This window comes from Heliangelus exortis, chromosome 2 (genome assembly GCF_036169615.1).
Source record: "Heliangelus exortis chromosome 2, bHelExo1.hap1, whole genome shotgun sequence".
Classification (NCBI taxonomy): domain Eukaryota; kingdom Metazoa; phylum Chordata; class Aves; order Apodiformes; family Trochilidae; genus Heliangelus; species Heliangelus exortis.
The window spans coordinates 100,088,222-100,115,182 of NC_092423.1; the positions used below are offsets into that span (position 1 = coordinate 100,088,222).

The 26,961-nt window shown below is 38.9% G+C and overlaps 1 protein-coding gene across 12 annotated transcripts in view; it reads right to left on the reverse strand.

The window, feature by feature from the left end:
* Window positions 1–828: 828 nt before the first annotated feature.
* Window positions 829–26,961, reverse strand: part of PTPRM (protein tyrosine phosphatase receptor type M) — a 470,301-nt gene continuing 444,168 nt past the window's right edge. For all 12 annotated transcript variants that reach the window (XM_071737183.1, XM_071737189.1, XM_071737191.1 and 9 more), the window contains 10 exons: window positions 22,347–22,463; window positions 17,513–17,667; window positions 17,062–17,197; window positions 16,369–16,518; window positions 15,744–15,917; window positions 13,534–13,665; window positions 10,226–10,351; window positions 8,260–8,423; window positions 6,026–6,161; window positions 829–1,730 (listed from right to left, as the gene is read on the reverse strand). In XM_071737183.1, coding sequence (XP_071593284.1) covers window positions 1,677–1,730; window positions 6,026–6,161; window positions 8,260–8,423; window positions 10,226–10,351; window positions 13,534–13,665; window positions 15,744–15,917; window positions 16,369–16,518; window positions 17,062–17,197; window positions 17,513–17,667; window positions 22,347–22,463 — 1,344 coding nt within the window. In that variant the 3' untranslated portion in view covers window positions 829–1,676. The remainder of the gene's footprint in view (window positions 1,731–6,025; window positions 6,162–8,259; window positions 8,424–10,225; window positions 10,352–13,533; window positions 13,666–15,743; window positions 15,918–16,368; window positions 16,519–17,061; window positions 17,198–17,512; window positions 17,668–22,346; window positions 22,464–26,961) is intronic.

Genomic DNA, 26,961 nt, shown 5'->3' on the forward strand with positions numbered 1-26,961 from the left:
AGATGTTCTTCACAGAGAGGGTGATCAGGCATTAGAATGGGCTGCCCAGAGAGGTGGTGCGTTCTCCATCCATGGAGGTTTTTAAGAAGGGACTGGATGTGGCACCCAGTGCCATGGTCTGGTAGCAACAGAGGTAGTGGATCAAGGGTTGGACCTGATGATCTCAGAGCTCCTTTCCAACCCGGATAATTCAAATCAATTCAATTCAATAATTCCTGTATCCATGAACATGAAGCAAGTTCCAACCTGGTCAAACAACAGCAAGAGCTTGGGAGGAAGAAGAAACACCCAAATGCTGCGGAAGTGCAGCCATTCTCAGAACAGATAAGAGCTTTAATGATGTAAACCCGGCCACTGGCAGAACTGGTAACAGCCCGGGTAACAGGGCAGTTTTACTTAGTTTAATCTCCTCCAGTCATTCTAGTATTGGTATCTTTGACATGAGGAATTATTTCACCCTTGCAGCAGTCATTCTTCCCAAGAAGAAATGCAGCATCACCCCCTCCGTAGCAGCAGAAACTGAGTGACTGGCAGGGAATGCTCAAGGCTGCAGGGGAATGCTGTGACAAGACTTAGTACTGCAAGCCCAGCATCATCTCTTCTTCATAAAGCAGGACAGTTTTCAGGTCCTGTGTTTGTGCATGTGCATCTTTAAACATACAATTCACCTCTTTTTATATATTGGCATGGCATTTTGCTATTGGCTGGATCAACACTGGATCACACAATAAACATGCTCTGGAGGTAGATTAGTGTTTATAAGAATTAATCTGAAAAGAGGCTTAGCTGAAAGCACTCAGATGCCAAGACATATTAAATTAAACAAGATTTTATCATGTATGCAATTATTTATTGAGCCGAGAATCCATACAAGGTAAACAAATGTTTACACTATCATACAGTAAGCATTTCCAGGGCTTCATAAAAATGATTGTCACTCACTGTGCTTCACAAAAAAATTCATTTTAATGAATAAATAATTTGATGAAATCAAAAAATATTTACAATATAAACAAATGAAAAAAGCTTTGGATATATTAATCTGAGCATCCTGTAATCTGCATTTTCTAACTGCATTTCTATCAAGATTCTCTCTCTGAAATGGTACAAAGCGGATAGAAATTACAACTCAAGAAAGTTAACATGATTTGGTACATGTCTTTCCATTAGTTCAGATAAGCTACATATGATTCATTTATTATGCACGTGTTAGAATACAAATATAACTAAAATAATATATTATCAAAATGCCAGACAGCATTCTCCACAGAACAGAAATGTACACTAGGCTGTGACAAGAACTGAGAATCACAGGCGACGAAATATAACAGAAAAGTACAAATTCCTTCATAAGAATATAATTGTGCTCTCTTATTTACCAGAGGACTATGCTGCTTCACCACATCGATGGCTAGGTATGAATACAGTGTTCAACAACAGCCATGTGGCTCGGTGTACGTTCATATGGGTGTCAAGCAGCGGCATTAGAGTGGGAAACGGGCAGTGCAAGCGGTTTTATAAACATCTTTTTTTCGGGCTCTTAAAAAGAGCCAATTATACAAAGCAGTACAAGCATAACACTGAGAAGTCTTCGTCTCATTTACACAGATATCATGAAGCGACTTGCTTTGTTTGTGGTGGTGAAAGGAGGAACGTTCTCTGCGCTGTTTATGCCATCAGCCGGAATTCAAGTATTCCAAAGCCACTTCGTAGCAGAATTTGTATTGATCCTGAAAAATCAAAAGAAAACCACCAAGTCAGTTATTGAAGGAACTTAATTAAGAGGATCAATAGTTCTCTTCTGTTAAAATTATTTACTATCAGCTGTTGTCAGTGGGAACCACTTTGCAAATCCAATTTATATTCAGATAAGAAAATCTTTATATTAAACAGACAATAGACACTACTCATAGTGACTTATGGTACTGCTCATATTAGATGGGTATTTAGCTGCTCTAAAACACTAGTATGAGAAAAATTGACTACACGTAAGCAAATTGACTTGCAACCCTTCTGCCATCTGTCAAAATGCTCATGTAGCATTTTACCAGAGCTGGAGTTATTGAAATTCCTCCCTGGAAATGTTTATCTTAAAATAGATCCAGTGTCTGGTACTCTCCAGATCGTAACTTTTATTTTAATGTTGCTACATTTACCCATGCTGACATATTGTCCTCTCTCAGTGCAACAGGCACTGTGATGTCAGGCCTGAGCTAAATGAATTTGATTAATTCCAATTAACTTTTAGCAATTAATGGTGATCTGTAAGTAAGGCTCTTAACAGCTCCTCAGTTACCCAGGCTAAATTTTTAGGTGCCAACCCTTTGCTTCAAACACATGCCTACTGGTTTTATTTGCAAATGCTTGTAAATGGGGCTGATTGCAGGGAAATCCCCTTCATGGTATGTGGAAAAAAAAATCCCCTGGCACGTAAAGCCATCCTGCACCCTTTAGAGATGAAGGGTGGTGACTTCACGCCCTTCGCATCCTAAGGGACACAGAGCAGCCAATGCTTTTGCCTGACCCTTGCTCAGTCCGAAACTGCAAATGCTGTGGTCACCAACAACTTCAGAGTTTTGTGTGTGCACAAATATCCCTCTTCTAATTTTTGCTACTCACAGTATTTAGAAAAACTGCAAACATTAAAATGGAACAAAAAAGCGGAAAGAAATGGTAGGTGTGGGTTCTATGACTCCAAGTGTGCTCTATCTTCTAAAAATTCAACTTGGAAATTCCTGCCAGTTTAACAGGTATTTCCACCCCTGTAATGCCTTTTTCTCTTATGCACATTAACAAATTAATAATAGATAACTAAGTATGTTCTGCTATACAGGAACAACAACAGATTTAACTAGCTGACAGCACTCAGCTTTCACCTTCCCAACCCAGTATGTAAGAAGACTACAATTACACATCAGATATATTCTCAGTGTCATTGGAACAAACATTTTAAAGATTAAGTCTACTTGGTCTTTGCTTGTGATTTTGGGTCACATTTTGGCTGGGAAGAAAGTCCACCTTAACATTTAAGAGACCAAATAATACAAGAACAATTAAAAAGCTATTAATGAACATGGACAATTTCTAAGTTCTTTTGCTGAGAGTTGTCAGTTCTGAAGAACACAAATCTTAGGTGCACGTACCACCTGAGTTATTAATAGGTTGTATGTGAGGTTTTAAGATCCTGAAGGGTTCCATAAATTGCTTGTGTCTTCTTTGGAATGAGAAAAGAATGAAAAAGAAGACTGGAAAGAAAGGAGTATTATGTAAAATACTCCTTTTCTGCTTTTATTGCATATGTGTTTCTAAATAAATGACAATTATTCTATAACTACGTAACAGAGATCAAAGCAAGAGATGAGGCACTCATCCATTTCCATTTTTTCCATGCTCATTTTATGCTGATTTACTGATCCAGCAGAATAACTGTCATTTTTAGTAAATGCAATGCCTGTCTTAAAGAGCTGACATATATTATTTCTCACTGTGTTCACTCATGGGAGTTCTTTTTACATTTTTATTATTCACTTGATGGTGTATCTTAGAAATGTCTACACTTTAGCTAGCTTCAGAGTGGTATGGGGTTTTTTTCCTAGCATACCTACTGGTAGATCCAATAACAGTTATCACAGAATGCTTTGGGCATTCCATAATAGACGTTTTATAATACCATGTGTTACCTTTGTATGACAGTTGGAGAATTTCATAGATTTCCATATTGTATGGATGTAGCATTGCAGTGTAGCATTACACTTGCAGGAAAACCAAAGTTTTCAATGAAATTAGGAGATGAATGTGTTGAAATGTAAGGGCTGCCCTTCGTCTCGTAAAGAAGTGCATAACAGGTTTTGGTAAAGCAGTTTTGAAATTATTCCTGTGAAATACTGTTATAATTCTGAGCATTTCATCTTCTATAACAGTATTTTACAAAGACAGATAAATATTGTTCTCATTTTCCAGATGTGGAAACTGAGGCACAGGCACATTAATGTAAGAAAGGTCATAAAGGATTAAGTCAGTAACAGGCTCAGGAGTAGAACTTGAGTGACCCAGTTCCCTTTTTCTATGAAACTACATGGTAATTGAGTCTTGCTAATTCAAATATTTGTTCCTATAAAGTAGCAGACCACTACTGAAAAGATTTAGTTTTAACTCTGCTTTCTTAATTACATGATAATGGGGAAAATCCTAATCATCTCCTGCCGTTTTTCCTCTATTTGCAAAATAACAAAACCAATATTGATCTCCTTCACAGCTGCCTTGAAAACTCCTAATAAAAAGGCCTTACAAGACCTCAATGCTATCCAGACATTCTCAATACCATCCCCAATTTACTAAAAGATATTTTTATATTAAACAATGCATTTAGCTATTGATTAAAAAAAAATATCTCTACTGAAAAATGAAGACAGATGCCTTACAAATCTACATACAGAGAACTATCACAAATGGGAATTTATAGGAAGCGTTTTCTTCAACTGTACATCTTCACACTGGTAATTTTCTTTTTGTTTCTATAAAATAAATGAATAAGAAATCAGTGCATTCTGTGTACTTCAGGGCAACCAGCAGGACTGGCAAATCTTATCCAAACTCTACTAAATGAATGAAGAAGTAGGATATATTTCTTAATATCCAGGAAATAAAAATGTACAGTTGTCACCATGATGATTCTCCTCCTGAGAATATTAACTTGAGGAGGAGGAGCCAACTAATCTGCTCCCTCTGACCACTGCAAAATTTGATCATTTCTTGCTGATAGAAGATTCAGTTTCACATTGCTGGCCCTGTGGTGTTGCTTGTGAACTCCTGCCTCATTTTGCAGAGCTGTCAATATTCGTCTTTCTAGCATGAACCTGGCCAGAGAAGAATCTAGAGGAGAGTCTGGGACTTCTTGGGTAGGCTAGATAAGAGCACTGAGATGGAGGATGTGGTGGAAGCCATTCTTTTATGGAAGAGATGAGGCACAGCAATACTTCTGGTGTGGAAGTGGATGGCCCAACCCATCACCTCCACATGAGCCCGAAAGCCTCACTCTTAACAGAAATTCCTGCTTTCTGCCCATTCTCCAGTGTCTTTCACACCCAAGTCTCCGTAGTACATCTGAGAGAACTGGATCTCTACTGAATCTACAAGAGGCTGGACCAGCCCTCTGAGATGGCTCCTGCCTCACCCTGGGCATTCTGTAAATAAGATGTTGAAATATGACCCAAACTTGTTTCAGCAGAGCTCACAAAATTACCTCAGTTTGGTTTAGCATTCCTGAAGCTGCCCAGACACTGCTTCCCCCTGCCTATGATGCTAAATTGAGTACAGCTGCCTCTCAAGCAGCCACCTCTGCAGCAGCATGTTGAAAAACAGTATTTTTTATAGCCCAGGCTTCAGAATAGAGTAGCACACTACACCCATCTCCAAGTACAGAACTACACACTGGAGTGTAAGAACCTGCTGGTTTAAGCTGTTCTGCAGCTCTTGTGGCACAGCAGCTGGCACTTCAGCAATTCTTCATCAAAAAAAAAAAAGCTCATAAAACTCTCTCTAGGAAAATAATTGCACATGGCCCCTTGTTTCTGAACTTCTTTAATCTTTCTGTGAGACAGAGCAACCATAATTAAATGCAATATTCTGGATGTCAAACTGAAATTCATGGCTTTGATAAATATTAGGCGATTAAGCTATTTATAAAATATATAATTTGAAAATCTGGCAGTTCATTTTACATAACGATTACTTCTACCGTACAAGGGCTGCTCTCCACTTGGCTCAGCCTGCTAGAAAAGAAAATTAATAAGGATGTTCGGCGGAAAGTTTAAAACTCTTAAAAAATTCAAATGAGCAGAGACAAAGTCTCTTTGGGAAGGGAGCAGTGTAAAAATACTCTTACAAGGGAAGTGACTTCATTATCCCCTTTGAAAATCACTTGCTTGATTTGTGAACAACTCCCACTGCAAATCTTGGAAATCTTACTGAGTCTCAGAGGAAAAAGAACATTTTCTATTTAGTGGTGCAGTTAAAAAGCTCATACCAGAAGGTCCACCATGTTAGGCTTATTATTCCTCAGTGTCTTCACAGCATGGAACACGTCAACAGCCCTCTGATGTTGAAGCATTTCACAAACAATACTGATTGCACAAAACGTCCCACTGCGGCCACCTCCATTCCTACAATAAAAGTGATAAAATGGCTCAGTTACAATTGACTATGTGTTACAAATTTGTACAGCACCAAGGATGGCTACAGAAAGCATAAGTTCCAGCAGGGAGAAACCACAGAACATTCCTGCCCCTGAAGGCTGCCAAACTCCGGGCAGAACACCATTTTTAATTGGAATTAATGGACTGAAAGATCTCAGAGCTATGATTCAGAGTTCAGCAAGCTGAAAGCCTGGAGGGAATTGAACGGTTGAGTTTTGTACCACCCTTCACTAAACACTTGAGACAGCACAAAGAGGATGCTAAAATAAGGACAAGGTACTTCAAGATTCAGTTCAACACCCCTTTGCATTGTAAACGCTTAACGTTGCAATGAGCATCAAGCCTGGAAATGTTATAGAGAAAGTGGATCTTTGTGTTCTTTTATTCCAAGTCCTTATGATTTCCTCCTAGACCCAAAGGTGGTTCAGAGGACCAGCAAAACCACCAATAGTCTCACTTGTGGGAGCCACTCTGGTGGCAGCAGGTTTGGCATGGCACTAGGTGGTGCTGCAATAGTTCTTTGGATGATGCACTCATTTCTTTCAAAAGTGTATGTATTGCCTCTCCACCCACAGAATCAGGGGATGAGAACCCAAAGTGACTTGCTAACAGAGAAGCCAGGCACAAATGTTCATATGCAGGATCAAATACTGTACTTAATAATACTTTATCCCCAGTTATTTTTTAATCTTTAAGAGAATCTCTTTCTTTCTGGAAGCCCCATTATTTCTACAGCTATTCTTATCGGAATCCTTAGTCTGTGCTTCAGTGAAAATAATAAACTTTAATAATTGCCAGAGTGTAGACTAGTTAGGTAGCAGGTCTTTCAACCCAGCTTTGCAAATGGTTGATTTTCAAAGGAAGCTACGACGTCGCACATCTGTCACAGCCAGGCAGTATGAAAAGAATGCTCTCTGCTGCCAAAACATTGCCTCATATTGTGGGACTCTTTGAGAATTTTAATTAAAATAAAGTAATTTAAAAGGATTATATTAGAGCTTTTTCTTTCTTTACTGCCTGGAAGTGACGCATGTGTGATGTTGTACAAGTATTTAATATCATCAGCCACCTCAGAGATAACAGTAATTTGCACTTCAAAAGGGTCTTTTCAGCTAAAGATCTCAAAACATTAATTAATCACAGTGCACAATGCTACTTTGATGAAAGTATTATTATCCCCATTCTACAGATGGAGAAACCGAAGAGCAGTGACTTGTTCAAGGTCAGTGATAGTGGGGATTATTAATACACTCTTAGATTTTCCTCCACCATTCCAACATTCATTAACTTCAAGCCCAACTTCAGGAACTCATTGTCTAGTCTTGGGTCCCAAGTTCTGAAAGTGCATCAGCCACAAAAATGTGCTTTTGCCATTAGCATACCCCTTCTCCATCATGGCAGCATCTTTAAGCAGATGTTTAGAGAAGGAGGGATGCAGCTTCAAGCACTGAAGACTGGATTTCAAAAGATCCGTCTACTGCTGAGGACAAAGACTGTGTAGAAGTATTAAGCTATATCAAAAGAAGGATGGTGGCAGAGTGGATGAGAACCTTCACCAGTGGAGCACAAAGGTCACAGGAGGACATAAATATATACCATTATGAGAGAAGGGTAAGACAATTACAAGATCATCCTGACTGGTCTGTCACATCACTTTTACTTCTGTGCTTTATATCTGGAAGAGGAATCACCCCTCCAGTGCTACTTATTTCTACAGTCTTTATCTGTAGAAATAAAAGGCATGTTGTTCTGAAGGTACCATTTTGATTTACTCGGAATAACTATGCACTTTTTCCACTAGCAAAAGTGACTGGACTGGACTTTCATACAAATATATATCATCCCTTCACAAGGGCCCGCCAAGGGACAGAGAGGAATATTAATGAATCTACGTGAAAAATCATACAGTTCCTCTTCAAAGTTTCTAAAGGAGCAATTGTATTTATCCAGTCACAGATAGATGCCTCTATCTGAGTTGCCTCTTCACTCTTCACACAAAACCTGGCACACATTCTGTTCAGAGTTTAGTTTCCCTTAGTTTCTCTCTTCTGTTTCCAGTACTTACAAGCAATGTACAACCGTGCGCCCCTCTCCCCCATTATATTCTTCCTGCCACTTCTCCACTTGGCGGATGAGCTTCAAGAAGGAGCGTTTAGAAACAGGAGTATCCCTGTACATGGGCCATCCCAGGAACTGGAACTGCTGCACCATCCGATAGCCATCTTGGGGCTGCAGAGATTCAGACAACAAGCAGGGAAAAGTAGCAGCATTTTTTTGGTTGTTGCATAATTTAGATTTTTGCATCGATGAAAAAAGTCATTCATGCACTGCTGACAAACTACCTCTGTAAGTTCAGCTGCCCTTGAGGGGTTCTGACTTGAAATTTCCAACAGAGTTATTACAACAAGAGGTTTTAAACAGAGTGCTAAACAAATAAACTAGAATAGAGCACTAGTACAGCTGCAGGATCAGAAATTATTAATAATTAATAATGTCATACCAGGAATTTTGGTAGCAAAGAGGAAACTGCCATACAACTTCAATTCTATACCTTTTTTTTCCATAGGCTTCAACATTTTGAAGAATGTTTTCATGCTTCTATCTTTTTTTACAAGAAAGCTCTGAACCTCTCAAGATATTTTGAAGCAGGAAACATTTAAAAAACAAACAAAAAAACCCCTTAGATTTTTCCAGCTTATAAAAAAAAAAAAAAATATAACTACATTTTACTTTATTGTGTGCTATTGCAGCAGTCAGAGCCCCTCTGGTGAAATGCTCCTGAACAGTTGCTTTATGGTGATATAAAATAAAAAAGGAGCATAGAACAAGTGTTAGTGGCAGAAAATTACAGTCCTTTGAAAAGGGCATAATAAATACAAACAAGAAAACTGTTCTTGTAGTCTAGGATTTGCCACTTTCACTTCTGTGCAAAGAGAGGACATTTTAGTGCCACTTTTAAAATGAGTAACACACAGAAATGTTGACATTACAATATTTTCTTTAGAGTAAGAGGTAATAGAGAGGATATAAGATTAACAAGACAAGGGAATAAACCAAAGTGGATTTAGGACTTGATGTGTTTTTGCCAGTGGTTTATGTCTACTTTATGTCAAAATATGGAATCTACTGATTTCCTGGCCAGTTTCTTTCAGCTGACATCCCTCTTCCCAAAGCACATCAGCCAGACCCAGTGCTTGGTAAGGCTCATACTAAAGAATCTGGAGCAACTGTATTCATGTTGCCATATTTAGTGAAAATATAAGGCCTTCATTGTGTTAAAGAAATATCTTGAAGCTTATATTCTGCTTCTCTGTTTAGCTACTAGCATGGTTTTGGGTCTGCTTTGGGGGCCTTCCACTGCTCTGACTTCTTTTCATGAGGGAGTGCTGTTTATTCCTAGTTGTGGCTTTTCAGTCATCAATATCAATCCAGTGCAAAGGCTCCCTCCACCCGGGTGGGGAAAGCTTCCTGGCCTGTAGCAGAATCTTTTTTTTCCACTTAGCTTGAAAGACACATCTCGTTTAGTCTTCTGTTAACATTATGGGAGCATGAAAGCCAGATATGAGAATGTACTTGCCCCCCTGAAGTGCTTATGTGTATTGTGAAGTCTGATTAGTGGGACAGGATCTTCACTAAAAGCCTGGATCTGGTATGGAAACCCATGCCTGGTATTGGTGCAGAGCTTCCTCCTCATGACACAGGATACAAATATGCAAGACGGCTCGTTTCAAACTGTTGAAAACAGCACTGATTTCAGCTTTCTTGGCTACCGTACAGTCTGAATACTGCATTTATTTCATTTGCATTTAACACATTTGAGATATGCATTAAAATATTTTTTACTTTAATTACACATAGAAGGCTTTTTCCTCATTGATTATGGTGTGGCTCAAGTTTAGCATCATGGCTTTTAAACAAATATGCTGAAAAATGAGAATGGTTTTATGCGAGTTTTACTTCCATTTTTTTGTGAGCTGAGTAGAGTTAACTCCTCTACTGAGACAGAACTGTTTTGTAAGTAATAGCCTTACCCTGGCTGCATTATAAATTCGGAATATCCGGCTGATTATGTCCTCTTCTAAATCAGCTGATACAAACTCCACCTGAATAGGACCGTGTCGGTGTACTCCATTTTCTGGCCAGTACTGAGGACACAGCTATAGAAGACCACAAACAAAAAAGAACACAGTTAATCACCTTGAATTTCATGCTGCTGCAACATACTTTCCTAGATTTTTCTTTGTGCCACAGTTATTACTGAAATTCCCACACAATATCTTTATCAAATACACAGTGCACCATCCTCCACCAGTTTTGAGCACTCAGCTTTTACTTGTGCAGAACAAGTTTAAACAAATTCCTTTTCACTTAACTGAACATGCTATTGCCTGCTGCTGTGCTCGATGTTCTCTGCTATTTGGAGTAGCACATTTTCTGACACCCAGCATCAGTTCTGCAATACATTATGATAAGACAGGGCTGCTGTCATATATTACAATATCTTGGAGACAGCACGAAGCCTGAAGCACGAAGCCTGAAGACCAAAGACCTGGTGCTTCCAACTGTCCTGAAAAGTTGGTAATTCAACACCAGAATGCATCAGTTCTGAAAACTCAGGTCTTAAACTTTCATATCTGTTTCACTCATGACTGATGATATCAGCTAATATCAGCATTTCTTTAAATTTTCAACAAACGTTCAATTTAATCTTAGGAATGCCACCTGAAAATAATAGTTACGTTTTCTTTAGTGCTCAGAAAAAATTACTTCCAGCTATCTAAAGATCACAAAGTAATACTACAACAACTACTACTACTACTACTGCTATTATTATTATTATTATTATTATTATTATTATTATTATTATTATTTTGAATGGTTTTAGTCTCTAATAACATCATGGTCGCTTAATTCAGGAACCCATTATCATATGTGTTAATAATTTAAAGATTCAATCAATGGTTTGCAAGGAGTTTTTTGATGCTAGACTCTGCTTGTCTATTTTTTTCCATAAAAACCCTAATGATTTTTTTCAGGGATATTTTGAATAGTTCAAGCATTTAGCTTTTGCAAGCATTCTACAAAATTAAGTATGAACTCAGGAAATTTTGTTTGCTTGCAGAAGCATTGATGTCAGATTTGGAACTTTATTTCATTCAGTACCACAGCTGTGGTCTTCATTCTGCTGCATTGCTGTTGGTGATCCAGAGCTGAGCTGACAAATCACATTTACTCCAGATGTTGTTTTGCATTTCTTATAACCCTTATTCCTCAACAAAGCTGTTTAGAGATGAGTACATTTTAGGAAAACATAATCATTTACTACATCAATTAAAAGGAGAACAGGGTCTGATTTGCAGAAGTTCACTTTAACAACTTAAAAACAGAAATTTTGAGTAGGAAAATATATTTTCATTTATTTTAAACCCCCCACATGATTCAGTCTGCTGAGCAAATTACTGTCAAAATATTGTCTAAATCTTACACAAATTTTTATTATGAAATATGCTAGTGTACAGGGTAGCAAAATACAATGCATACCATTAATGCAAATAGCAGTGCTCAGATCATTTACCACGTTCACAATTTAGTATGCATCTTTCAAATACATAGGAACAGTGTTCTAACAGCCCTTTGAAAAATGCTTAAATGATAATAAGCAGAGCTGTTTGGCAGAGCTGTTTTAGGAATCTAAGATTTTCAAGTTCTAAAGAAACCAAAAGCATTTAGGTCTATGTGTTTTGCATGCATGTGATGCTGGAGACTCTCTTTAAGTCAGAGTCTCTGTGAGGGTTGAATTTCATTTCCCAATAGAGCACAACAATCGACATAAATTGTAATATCTGAACAGGAGTGTAAACACTCCAGATATATATAAATAATAATGATAACAGTAATTATTAATGAATCTGGATGTAATGTGTGTTTTAATAAGCTTTGCCCTCCCTCCACTTCTGTTTGCTCTGAGGGTTTTGAGATTTATTCTTAATGAAAAGATTGTTACTCACATTAGAGGGAAAAGGTTTAACATACTGCCGGGGCAGGTGCATTAATGACATATCCCAGTAGCTTTTAAAAGCCTGTGAGGCTAATAAATGCTTGAAATAGACATGCACTATTGCAAATTCAAAACACAGCCCACAAATTAAAAAAACCCTCTGTTTTGCAGTCCCTAGCAGTCTGACTCTCTCGAGTCTTTCCTTATTCACTCAGAAAATAATCTGAGACTCATGAATAAAAGTTTTGTCTTTCATTTCTGTTTTTCTCCCTCAAGACAGTTAAGGGCTTGGAATCAGAAATTCAGGCTTTAAAATAGCATGTGGAATTTCTATACATTCCTTTGAAAGACAGAACGGAAGATTAGTATGTTTTAAAGGCTAATTCTTTGTGCTAAAAAGAAATACGAGGAAACATTTTAACATTTTTCTAAGTATGTACAATACTCAACAAAGCTAAAAAGGTTCTTGATTTGATCAAGCATAAAAAATGTCATGCATTCTGATAGGAAAAAATTACAATTGCTCTTAACCAATAATTAGTAAATTTTTACATACTGAGAAACCAGATTACCAACATGTTATCCCAGCAGATGGGTTGTGCTCTTTGCTGGAACTGAGTAAGTTGTATCTGTGTAGGAACTTGGAACTGTGTAGTTGTGACCCAGGCTCTAGGATGCTTAGTGATTAATGCTAGTGATTAAATTGCCAGACCAGTAGGTGTGGTTTTCCAGTCTTCTAAGGGACATGTGCAGCATGCACAAGTCTTTTGTAAGGTAATTACATTCTCCCATACATTTCATTGCCATGTTCTCTCTTCCAAGGGATGCTTAGTCCCCAATCTTGTTTAGTTCCTGTCTCCTTGCTAACAATGTCATTTTGTGCCAAACATAACATGGATTTTCACAATGGGAAAACCTACCCCCCTGTAAGCAGACTAAGGTCATTGACCTATTTCAGGCAAGGTAATGAATAGCTGTTGGCTTCTGTTTACAGCTTTTTACATTTAACGGTGTGTTTCAAACTCGAGCCAGAATTCTACAGCCATCAGGTTCATTTTTTAGCAGTTCTTCCAAAAGCATGTTTTCTTTCCAGAATAAATTATGGCTCCATCCTCTCATGTGCCTGTGCATTAACATTCCAGTGCAGAAACTGCTGATGGTCTGATTTATTCCTCTTTTCCTATGTGTATCTGCTAGCTACAAATCAATTTTTTAGTGTGTTAGTATTTAATGGCATTTTATAAAACTAATTATGTCCTATAGCTGTTCTGAAGTGCACATGTGCTGAAATGCTGAGGCACTAGCACTTCTCTGTCAAATGTAGCAGTTTTCTGAACTTACTTGTGCTGGATCAACATCGTTCAGCATCACTATTGAAGTGCAGTGATAATCTAGGACCAGTCTCCAGAAATCTTTGACAGTATTTGGTAAAGGATGCTGCGTAACTATAAAAGCTGATGGTTGCTTGTAGCTCTGCAAAGAAATAACAAGAGATTGTGAGAAAAAATTGTAAATGTCACAGCATAATAATGGTCATAACCCCAAAACTTTGAGACTGAAAGCATTATCTAGTTATTTTTCAGAAATGCTGTTGAAATTCTGTTCTTTCTGATAGCAGCATGGATACCCAGGGGATAAATGCTAGCACTCTTTTTTCCTTGTTTTTTTTTTCTCTTTTTTTTTTTTTTCTTTCTTAATACCAGAGCAAGTCATTGAAGGAGCTGTGTGGTGGAGCTGTTTGCCTGTGGAACTCATACCAGCATTTTAACTTAGGTCCTTGTGAGTGCAGAAGGCCAGCACGGCCATACCGAGGCAATTTCTTGGAGGGGCTGCCATTGCCTTCATAAAGAAGAGTAGGGAAGCCTCTGCATGACCTGAACTAAATTATTTGTACCACTACAGAGATACAAACTGATCAGCTATTTGCATTTTTCATTCAGAGACAGTTACTGAAAAGACCACAGAAAATTAGTCCTTGCAGAATGAGGACCTGCAAGACTTTAGCTCTTTGGTTTTGTTTCATCAAACTGCAAGCAGGAGGTGTCAATGATGCTGGTACATCAATCAGCTGCTTTCTGTCTCACTCATTCTGTTGGAAGCTTTTCTCAGATAAAACATGCTCAAAGGGTTCTCCATTACACCCTCACTTAAAAGCCCCAGCAGTTTCTTGGGGAAAATTGCTCTGAAATTCATCCCAATACTGAATGATGAAAATTATGCTTGCTAACCCATTCACCTAAAGGGAGCTCTAAAGGTTTGCATGAGGTGATCTGAGTGCATCTCAACTGATGCAAGCAGAGTGAAACTCATCACCCTGCTTCCTGGAGACAATGTTTAGAGAGAGGCACAAATGTCAGCTCTGACCTGCAAGAGCAGGGATAATGAAGGAGCTTGGCTGGGGTGCTTCATCTGGAATGTAACCCAAATCCCCTTCTCTCAGGCACCCTTTTGCCGAGACAAACTTTTGGATCCAGCTCATTGTTTTAACAGTGAAGAAGGGAAGCATTTTCAAAGCAAATATTGAGGTGCTGCTCTTGCCAAGCAGCACTTAATTTACAGAACAAAACAGTACTGAACTCTCTAGCAAAGAAGACAATGCAATGACAAGATTATAAATTGCAGATCAAGGAAGTTTCATTATAATATAAAATGTCACTGACCTACTGTGAGAACCTCGAGAAGTCATTTAAACTTTTGTTCTCAGTTTCTCTACACAGATAAACATAAAGATAATGCAATTACCTTTTCATAGGAGTGTTTTGAATTTACGCTTATTTTAGGAAACTGCTTTGAGAACTTGGAAGGAAAGAAAGGCAAAACCTGCTATAAACTGTTATTATTCAAGTCTCACTTTTCAAAAAGGCCATTTACAATGTGTTCATTCTTTGCTAACCTCTGTTTTCTTGTTGTTTATGTGTTTGAAAACCATAATTACTGTATCTCTAAATTGTCAAAGATAGGCTATAAATATCTACACACTGTAAAGGCAGTGTAAGTGTCTTTTTACTGATACTCTATTAGCAGAAATAGAATTACCATAGACGCCTTAGAAAAAAACAAAAACAAAACCAACCCACACACATGAAAAGGAACCATTCATTCAAACAGAAATAAATGGAAAGGCTGAAGTAATGGCTTGTGTACTATCTTCTGCTGACAGACAATTATTTTTTTGTTAATTACTGTTTAAATTAGAAACAAAGGGAACTGAAATATCGCTGCAAACCTTATTATCCTATTTAACTGCCTTAGTGCCTTAAGAGGTAACTCTTTTTTTCCTAAGCCATATGGTTAAAAATTAAAGCACCAGGGAGAAATCCAGACACATTTAATTTATCAGAACCCTCTGAGCATGGCTTTGAAACCTTGGCTGTGACATAACATATGTGGGATCCTAGACATACTTGGGAGTTTAAAGATTTTGTGCCACCTTTTTGGAAAACAAGCTAGAAGGATTTCCATTTTCTTCTGCTGACTCTACTTTCTGCCATTTCTCAGTTTGGAGGGCTGCTTATTCCCCTTTCATTATTAGTGATGTAGTGGAGACTTACATCCATCAGTGCAGCATTAATGTAGTTACTGCTCTCCCCATCTATCGTTATGAGGAAAGGAAGGCATCTGTCTGGGGGCAGAACATCCATGCAGCGATTCTTTTCATGATTTCGTGGTAGAAGTGCTATGCTGCAGTCTTCTACACGCAGTGTTGGAGTCACCATATTTAAGGTCTTTCAAAAAGAGTAAACAGCACAACAGAAAAATTAACACAACGGTGAAAGCATCCCAAAATATTTAAGAATAGACAAGCTCAGCATTCATTTTCAGTGGGAATCCATATGCAGAGAAATGAAAACACATCAGTCAGCAGGGCTGGGATGCAAGAAATCCTGAAATCATACAGAGTTGAAAAATAACCTCAAAGACAGCTGCAGAGCAACTTGCCTTCTGGAGAAAGAACTGACATACTTCCCTTGAGTAAAATGAAGATTTTACTACTACCCCATTGCATTCTTTTATGATTCAGCATAACTCAAGAGCAATTAGTGACATGTTATTTCCCCTTTTTGCAGTCTTTCCCTCCCAGGTTTAGAATTCACGTGGTTACAAGTTAGTACTTAAGCAGAAGTCTTTAGTGTAGCTGAACTGTACAGTTTCTAGGTAATGCTAACCACAGCTTACCCTAAATTCCTCTTTGATCTGGCTGGAATTAGTTTGAGGATCCAGTTTGTTCATTTCATAGTAAACAGACCTAACTTGAGAAGCTGGAACAGATGTGTCCCCGCAAAGACAGGCTTCCAGGATAGCATCATGGATGAAAACATACTGTTCCTGGTGAAGCAAATAAAATAATTACTGACATAGAGACAATATGCTATTAGTATTTCAATAAATAATAAAAAAAAATCCCAGCTAATACGGTTGCCTCTAATTCTCTTTGGCTTTACTGGCACTGAAGCAAGACCAGAAAGAACAACAGCAGTTCATAAAACTTTATCCAATGCATTTAGAAATGAATGCAGAAGGATTGACTCAAACTGGTTACAAGTACAAAAAGAAAAGCAGCAAAAAGAGCATTACAAAACTCAGTGTTCTGGTTTCCTTGTTCCTCTGTTCAGGAGGTGCCTTAACAAGGTGTACCCCAGAATGAAACCTTCATGGAAAGATTTTGTGAATTTTAAGTGTAGTGTAACTGTGCATTTGCCTTAGCAGCAGTTATACAGGTTCAGGTGTGGATTATTTTCTGCATGTGATTGAATAAATCATCTGCTGGATGGTACCAGACCACAAAGGACCTCAAGTTTTATGTTTCTTTGTTGTTTTTTTTTTCTTCCTTGCAAATCTTAAGGCAGTATTCTGGTAGATTATCAATACCTCAGTCTGCACCATGTTAACTCTCCGAGATCGAAGCTCTCTCACACAATTGTATATGTCTACCACACCTTCTCTTTCTGCCATATCTAGCATGATGTCAATAACAATGAAGCATCCAGTTCTTCCAGCTCCAGCACTGGAGTAAAAAGAAAGCACAGTTATTGTTCAGCATTGTATTGGAAAACGTAAAGTGCAAACATTCATGTCTCAAGTACTTGATAAGTGGATGATTACTTGATAAGGGGATGATTACTGAAGCTGAGCCTTGCATTAGGGCTTGACGGGATTTCCCATTCAGCTTTTCCATTCTTGTTTTTATTTTAGGTATTAATTGTGGGTAGAGCTCCAGTGGTTTCAGCAACTTATATGGGGATTTACACAGTACAGGAGAAGCAAAAGTGTGTCCTGAGTTGAGCTGACTGCACAATAAGGGATTTTCTGTCCTCCTTACCTGCAGTGAACAACCAGAGGGCCAGCATTTGGTGGGCTCTTGGATTTGACCTGCCTTACAAAGCCCAGCAGGCCTGTTGCATGGTACGGCACCCCATGGTCTGGCCACCCAGTAAAGTGAAACTGCCGAATTTCTCGAATCTCATGAGCACCTCTCTGTTGAAAAGACAAAGATTGAGAAGGGAAAAAAAGCTGGAATTGGAAAGAAATTGGAAGAGATGTTGCAAGATGATGACTTCAAATGCCTGTGCCTGGCTAAAAAGCATCCACCCCTACCAAGCCCCACATCTGTACAGAATGATGAAGAACTTTCTCAGAGCAGGGCAGCAATTTCAAAGGTTACGTATCAACTGGTTTCAAAGCCTTACAACAAAACTGAGTAATTTAGCACTAGACTGGATAGAAACTTTTAAGAACGAGAGAGATGCTTGTATTTAAGCACTAGGTTGCTTTGAAAACTGTGCTTTTAAAATGCATGCCATGATCACAGAATAGGCCAGCAGCAAGACCGGGAATATATAGAACAGATGACATTTTTCTTCCCCTACTGTCCTCCTCAGTAGTTTTGCTGCTGACTTCAGGGAACTACAATTTCAGCATCATTTTTCTTATCATTTGTCTCCTTCATTGGTCTGAAAGAAACAGCTGAGTAGTAAGAAACCTTTTGCACCTCCAATCATAGGGGCTGCATTTGTAGCCCTACACATGTTTGTCCTTCAAGTGATTTGCCACAGTCTGGAAGGACACGGCTATGGTGAGACAGGTATGAATGAGAAGGCAATCATGTAAGTAATTTCCCATGTGACTTTCTGGAGCAGTCTGGATATTAGGGGTCTGTATGCTAAGTTTGGTTTTCTTAGTGCTTCTATTTTCCCTTCCCCCTCTAAAAATGCAGCTGCCAGTATTTTATTCTCATTAGAAATCCACAGACCAGAGGCCATCATACATATTTCATAAGCAAACAGCAAAATTATGACATATCATGTCTAGGCTGGCCTAAATGTCAGTGATATTAATAACTGGTGGTTTACAGTTTTTCTTCTTAAAGATGTATTTCCTGTCTTGAGCTGGTTTGCATATAAAAGATCTAATTTTTTTGCATAATGAAGTAATATAAACTTCCTAATTTATTGCTAGTGTGCAAGCTAAAAGAGCCTGGGATTTTCAATGACTGAGAAGTTTTGGCTGTGCCAGTGATACATGACTGGAGTGGGATTGGTCTGTCTTGAAGCCCCGAAGCTCTGATAGCTCGGGCTGGGGTTCTGTGGAGGCTGGGCATCTGCTGAGAGGAATCTGCATCCTCATCTCCCTCAGACACTGAGATACATAAAGGCAGGCGAGGGAGAAGAAGAAGAGCATGTGAGACACTGATGTAGACCAAGGAGATCACACTCTGGCAACAGAAATGACCTTATATCCTAAAACCCAATTTAAAACATATTAAAATGCAGGAATACACAAAGTAATTTGCATTTTAAGCCAGTCTAGCAAACACATTCAAATACAATTTTGTCTCTGTGGATTTTAAAGCGTGCCAGTTAACGCAGCTTTATTTTTTGGTACCATAAGCAAATCTTCCAGCTCCCTAAACAGCTGTGAGTAGGTGGGGATAGCCATGTCCCAAACACTTTTACATTGCTCCTAACAACTGCCCACAATCCCCTACGAAACAAAGTCCCCATACAAAAAGCAATGCCGTGACTATACAAAGTGAGGCCTGAAACAAGTACCTCACAGAAATTCTTCACGCTGTGCTCAGCCTTGGTTTTCAAGCAGTTTACATAAAAAAAAGTGAACTGTCCCTCCAAACTTCTGTGCTCAGATGTTGCACAGATCAGGAGATGTCCTGTGTGTCTTGTGCATTAGTTTTGAAAGGCCTGTCTGTCACGCTGACTGAATTTTTGTCTATTGTTGGTAATACTCGGCTCCTTAGAAAAGATTTTGCATACAGGGTACTTTTATAATGAGTTTGCTTATTATACCTACAAAAGAATGATTTTAATGTCTGTAGCTACCCTGCTGGTTTCTAAACCCAAAATAGCAACACAACTGCATGAATCATAAAAGGATATGCTCAGCTTGGGAAGACTGTAGTTTTTCTTTCAGCAAACAGAAAATGGTGTACAATGCTACCAGACCCTAGGATTATAAAAAATGTAGACCCTAATTATATAAATACTTATGGTGCTGCTGCATGTTACTATCTGAGTAATCAAGTCAAGTTAACTGTTTTGTTGTAAAGGAGCTGCTCCAAAGGGACTGCTTATGTACAGGAGATGAGTTGTACCTAGGATGTAGTCTTTAGAATCAGAATGTAATTTTGGATTCAGGTTTCTTAGCATTATCTCCCTAGCCCCTATTATTACAAAATAAGTATTTAAAAATATAAAAGTAAGTGATAATTTCACTCCAAAACAATTGACTTTCAAATTTTATTTTAGGAACAGGTATGTGTAGTTCATGCATAAATAGAAAACATGGTCAAAAGGGACCTCTTGTTGGACATCTCCAGTTCAGCCTCCTGCTCAGAGTGCATCTATGGTTGACATAAAATCCAGCTAACTTGAGCCCTAATGACCTCTAAGAATGGAGATTCCACAACTTCTATGGGTAGCATGCTTTAAAACTGCACTACCCTCCTCTTGAAGGACTTTTTCCAGTGCAAGCCTTCCATGCTGCAAATTCTTGGCCATTTCTCCCAGTTTTACTGTCCATTACCATTGAGAAGATTGAGGAGAATTTGGTGCCCCTGACTTTCTAAACATCTATGATGTAGCTGCACACTGTAATTGGACCCTCCTTACCCTTCCTTCTGATCTCTACTATATTGAACAAGGCCACCTCTCTTTATCTCCCCTTACAGCTCATTTGTCATTCATCCATACCCATCTTGGATGTAGCCTTTGTCCCATATGTCACAGCCTGTACAGACCCATGGTGTTAGCCCACCCAAGGCAGAGAATTTGCTTTTTTCCATGTTGAATTACTGAAGTTAGTACTAAAGTTTCTGTTGGCCAAATCTTCATCTCCTTTGGAACGATGGCTCCAATGTTCAGCATTTCAACATCACCCTTCACTTAGAATGATCTGAAGATTTGGTCAGGGTGCACTCTGTCTCTCATCATGCAGCTTGTCTTAGAGAAGCTGCAAACTATCAGTGCCAATAGATCAGAAATATAACCTTGAGAGAATTATGGTGGAAGAGAGATACAGACTTGACCTTCAAGTACCATTGGAAGAATTAAAAAATACGGAAAACAGGGTAAAACCAAATATATTTTACTCAAGCTACACCGCCATTGCTTTCAGAGGCCTAATGAAAAACTACCAACTATTAAAAAACAGTGTCTAAGTGAAATCTTTTCAGATGGAGATTTTTTTAAGAAATAAAATGTTTAGTGCCTTTTATCTCTATCTGTTCTAATGCACTTATTCGAGACAGTTTGGTTATGATCAACTGTAAAATCCTCTAGGTCTTTTTTTCCAGTTAAGAACTGAAAAGCTAACATCAAAGCATGGGCTTAAAATGTGCAGAATAGAAATCAAGCAGTGCTTCATCTACTTCAAAGTGTAGCCACCATTTCTCATCTGTTTATTAAAAATATCTAAATGCAAGGGAACAACAGGCTTGAATGAATTCAATGTACAATATGCCTAGTGGTAAACATGATACAATATTTCAGTTCATTCAAACCGCATAATTCTATTATCATTACCCTCAGGTTGCTCTGTTGATGCATATTTAAGTATTAGATTGAAGAATAAAACAGGAAAAAAACCTAATCCCTTTGTTAATGTAGATGTATGTACAGAGGCCCCATTGGGTCTTCTTTTTGACAGTTTCTTCTGTCTGGATGCAGGATTTTTTGATGCTAAAGATTCTGTTCTTCAAAACCATAACTGAATACTGTTTCATCATTAAAGAGAATCAGTGTATCACAGGTACTGCAAGTAAATCAAAAGGAGTTTTCTAAGTTAATTAGTTGAAAAATACTACTTAATGATGATACTGAGAGAACACTACTTCAGTGCACCATTAAAAATATTAAGTCTTCCAGTGAGGCCCTTTTCTTGTAGTTCTGCAACTCAGATGAGTCCTGATAGAACTAAAACACTTCCTTTAAGGAAGTCTGAATAAAACCCTTGAATCGACAGAAAATGCACAACACACTTTAGCATTGACTGACCCTGCTTATTCTCACTTTCAGTAAGTGCCTAATTCGTTAACTGCATACTTTCCATATATATTGTAAGCTGTTTGGGAGAGCTACGAGGTCTAGTAAACATCAAACAAATTGATGGCATTATTCTAATAAACTCTTGTACAACCATCCTGATTGCAACTCTCCCTATAAAGATGAACTCCACATGAAAAGTGAAATTGCCTTGAAAGGAAAACTGGTTTGTTTCAACTATGCCTCTGCAGACCAGAGCACACAAGCCCCACAGATAACAGTATTCTCCACCATGGACTTCTGAATAATGGTGCCTGCAGTCTCTGGTACAGACAGAAAATGATTGCAGGGAACATAAGATGGGAAAACAGCACGAATGTGTTTTTCAATTGATTGCTGGGAGGGAAGCTTCGATTTTTGCTAGGCAAGGAACATCACTTTTTCTAAGTCAGGCAGGGGCCAAGAGTGATGGAGAGCACAGAAACCTTGCTGCATTTAAAGAAAACCACAGTTTACCATAAGAGGGCGGTAGTCGTTTACCTAAAAAGTAGCTACAAACCTGGGATGACAGTCAAAAGATTTAACTTTCCCCTGTTGAATCTGTACGAGTTACTTCGGTAGACACCATTATATCTAAGAAAACTAAATTTGGAAACTTACCTTTTCGACTGCAAATGTTCGAATCACATATTCAGCCAGGAGCTCAGTTTCTATTAGGGTAACTTTAATGTCTTTATATATCTCTGTGTCATCTGGCCAGTATTTGCAGCATTTGACCTTTAAAAAAGACAAAAGAAATTAAGTTTCATTTAGTTTGGATGGGTCATTCTGCATTCTGTGCTATGACTTCTCTTTTAAAATGCAATCAGGTGCAAATCAGTCACATTTCCTACATGTGGATGTGATTCATGCTTAAGGGGCACTGCCTCCTTTTTTATACAGCTTTCAGAGTTGCAGGTAGGATTTGTGTTGTGGTTCATGAAGTAAGGCAAATCTGTAGGGAGCACAAGGGATATTTATACCCTGCACAGCTCAGTTACAGTAACTGTTCATTTCCAGTGCTTTGCAGCACAGGGTGTGCCCAGAGAGACAACAAACACCAGAAGGGCTTTTTCCCCTCACAAATCTAGTCGGTGAATTTGTCTTAAAAATATCTTTCCACCTTCTAAAATGAAAATTTATTTTTCAGACAAGGAAGGATCTTCTCTATTGTTAGAAAAGTATCTGTTTTCTCTGATTAACTTTCCAAAGGAACTGATGAGCGTTCAAATGGGAAAACTCAACACTTGCAGTCAAGACCCGAGTTTTGTCTGGGCTTTTACATGAACTGACTAGAAGACCCCAAACACTGTGGGTGAGATTTATCTCAGCTCACACTAAGATGAGTAGGATGAATGCCTTATAGAGGTGCTTTTATTGCTGTTGCCTATGGAAAGAGTCTAGATGACTGTCTTTGCCTGTGTTTGGCTTCTTGATAGCTAAGGTTAGGTGAGATGAATTACCCTTTCCCCCATCCTGATTTCAACAGGCTTCTGGAGCTGTGTATTCTTGGCAAATTTATTTATCCTTTGATAGGGGGATGGAAAGGAGGTGGGTTTTGCTAAAGGGTTTTCAGATTTTCTAAGCCCTGGTGTGGTCTAGATGGGACTGACTTCACAGTATTTACCATATTCAAACATGCACTATTAGGAATAATGTATCTGGGTCTGGAGCCCCCGACATAAGAAGGACATGAAGCTGTTGGAGTGAGTTCAGAGGAGGGCCACAAAGATGATCAGAGGCCTGGAGCTTCTCTCTTATGAAGACAGGCTGAGAGAGTTGTGGCTGTTCAGATAGGAGATGAGAAGGCTCTGGGGAGAACTTATTGTAGCCATCCAGTACCTGAAGGGGCCTACAGGAAAGCTGGAGAGGGACTTTTATAAGGGCATGTAGACACAGGACAGGGGGTAACTGCTTTAAATTTTAAAAGGGGATTTTTAGGCTAGCCATTACAAATAAATTCTTCACTGTGAGGGTGGTGACACATTGGCACAGGTTGCCCAGAGAAGCTGTGGATGCTCGCACCCTGGAAGTGTTCAAGGCCAGGCTGGATGGGGCTTTGAGCAACCTGATCTCATGGGAGGTGTCCTTGCACATGCAGGCTGGTTGGAACCAGATGATCTTTAATGTCCCTTCCAACCCAAAACCATTCTATGATTCTGCTATTTTTTAAAGTGGGTCATTGTGGAGACTGTATATGATGATGCAGATAGTTGACAAAGTTAAGAATTTTCTCCTCCTTCATGTTTGTGTGGACAAGGCTGTGGGCAGGGATGCTAACAAATTACTTACTTATCTCCCCTTTATTCTGCTCCATCACAGTAATAGCTATGCTATCACCACTGCATCTGGCCTTCATCCAGCAGTGCAGTACGTGCTAGGAGTAGCATCTGTTATACATCTGCTGCATAGAATGGTTTCTCTCTTTCTTTCACCAAAGGGAAAACTTAAAATGGACCTTTTAATACAAGTAAGTCTACTAGTTAAAATATACACTTAAATAAGACGGGTGAAAAACCCAAATACTTCGAATGTCCAATGGAAAATGGGTAGGGAAAAAAAATTAAACTTCACAACTGCTGAGTACTTCTCTAACCTATTTTTTTCATTCCAAAATATCTGGATTACTATGATGTCTAGTCTTGAGCAAAAGGTACAACTGCTTTATGCTTGTATAAGCATAGAGTGAAATCTGTAGTGCATGATCAAAAAAAAATTACTTATACAAAATCCAGGTTTAGTATATAAAGGATATACACAGGGAGTCAAACCTGGCCTGTCAGGCAGAAGAAAATACTTTCCTCAGAATTTGTTTCAAGTGATGTAGCTGATAATCATGTACAATCCTTCCTTACTGTCTGAACAGGAGAGGTCTTGCCACACCAAAGTAGTAACATCAACTGATAAAATAAAAAAATATTAGAATCATAGAATCATAGAATTGGCTGGGTTGGAAGGGACCTCAGAGATCATCAAGTCCAACCCTTAATTCCGATCCTTATTCCGGCAGGGTCAGTAGTTTGGATCCTTTTTCCTTTTTATCCTACTCTTCAGCAGGATAAAATTTAAATCTGAAGAGAACTGAGTTGAAGGGCTGGAAAAATGCAGCCCCACATCAGGATCCTCCTCAAAGAAAAAGAGTAGCCTAGTCGTAAGCCCTGGCTCTGAGCCACAAAATTATACAAGCATCCTAACACCTTATTCCTGCTTATACAGCTGATGGAAAGCTCCTAAAACAGAGCTGAAGTTCAGGTAGCTATAAGTAGTTTTTCATTTATTTCTCTTTGCTTTTCTTCCGACCTTGTAACCCTATTAGTACTGGCTAAGAAAAAATGTTTATAGTCCTCACATTTCATCTGGTATTAAACATGGTTTCAGGACAACTGGCAAACACCAGCTTATACACTGAGAGAGGCTTGGATCTGGGACACAGAGCACTCCTTGTGGTGCTCAGCACTCCTGGGCAAGGGCAGGGAGACTGCTCCCCAGCCATGCTCACCAGCCAGAGAGCTGGCAGGATGTCAGTGGGGATGAGAAGGCCAAGCTGAGGGCCAGTCCCAGGGTGCCTAAAAGGCAGGATCTTCAGCAAATGTGTGTTCAACTCTAAAGCTTATCTGTCAGCTGTGAGGAAGAAACAACCACTTCCAAAGCATTAAACATTGCTGCAAGAAGTTTAGTAGTTGCTGCTGCTATGTATTGTTGCATCTACTTGGTATTTATTTAGAGCTGATCTTGTTTGGATGTGTTTCCAAACCCCCTCTGATAGAAGCTAAATGAAAACCACTGAACGCTCCTTGTTTTATCTGTGTTGTTGAAATAATCCAGACAATTCACTGTGTGCAAATCCCTTAGGCCAGCAAACTGACCCTTTTATAGTCACTGTAGGGAACTCTCTGAAACAGGGTTTTCCTGCCTATGGCTAAGAGGATTTTTTGACTCTCCATGCATAAAGCAATTCACACTGCACACAGACTGGGACAGCCCACTGACAGCCTTGTCTTTGCAGCCCATTCCTTTTTCCTGCCTGTTCAGTTATCCTTTCCATAGGTGGATCCTGAACCACAGGAAGATGGCCAACACACGTAGGAAGGGAGCAGCTGCAGCAGTGTCACAGCACTACTGATCAGCATGTCTGTTTTGATGCTAACTTTAGCCTTATTTCTTTTTTGATGAGTGCCTACCAGCCTCAAAACAGCTCTAGTTCAGTAAAATAAGCAAGCAGGGAAAAAAAAAAAAAGCAAAACCAATGACTCTGTCTGAATTAAATTGTTCAGCCTTGAAGGAAAACATGCCTGTTCCTAACTTGGTAAGTCTAGACAGACTGGATTATGATTAAGAACTAGAGACATTCAGGAAGACCAATTTAGAGGAGCAGTCCCCACCTTCTTATGCCTCAACTGTTGGCTTTGATTCAACTCTTTTATTTAAAAAAAAAAAAAAAAAACCCAAACCAAAACAAAACCAAAAAACAAAACCCATCCCACTTTATTTCAGATTATCTAGTGGAATAATTAGGGAAGCATTAGGAGTGTTGCACAGAAGTTACAGCCTTTCGTGCTTCGTGCAGCTTGGTCCCACTGTGGTTTTCTTACTCTGCTGCACAGGAGACTTTGGGCACAGAGCAGACTGGAGCTGAGCAAAAGGATCCATGACAACACAATTTCCTGAAAACTCTCCCAAGTGGAATAGGGGCTGTAACAGCCACGGGAACGGTGCCAGAGCCGCAGCCAGAGCTGCAGACCAACAGTGAATGATTCACTCACTGGGAGCAGGGGGAGAGGGGGGAACAAACTTCTTTATTTTTATTTTTATTTTTTAATTCGGGCTTTCCCTACTTTTGGCTCTCATTCTATGATGCTGTTGCACATGCTGAGCTCTAGACATGGGAAGTCTGTGGACTCCTGATGAGCCAAAAGTGAAGCAAATGGTTAAAGATCAGTCTCCCATGTCCTCCAAGACCTCTCAAATAAATGCAAAAGTATCTTAAAGACAGAAGTACATTAAACAGTGTAAAACAAAAGCACACTTATAAATATTTATGGGATTAGGGCTTTTATTTGTACAAGGAAAGACAATTGCAAAGAAATAGAATATGGTTTTATTCATCAAATATGAGAAGCACTGTTGGTAACATATGCTTGTTCATTTTTTCTTTATAGCACATCTTTAGCTACTGTGACTTGATGAATCTCTTTTCCTTTTTTATAAACATTTGGTATGTTTTACAAAAATAACC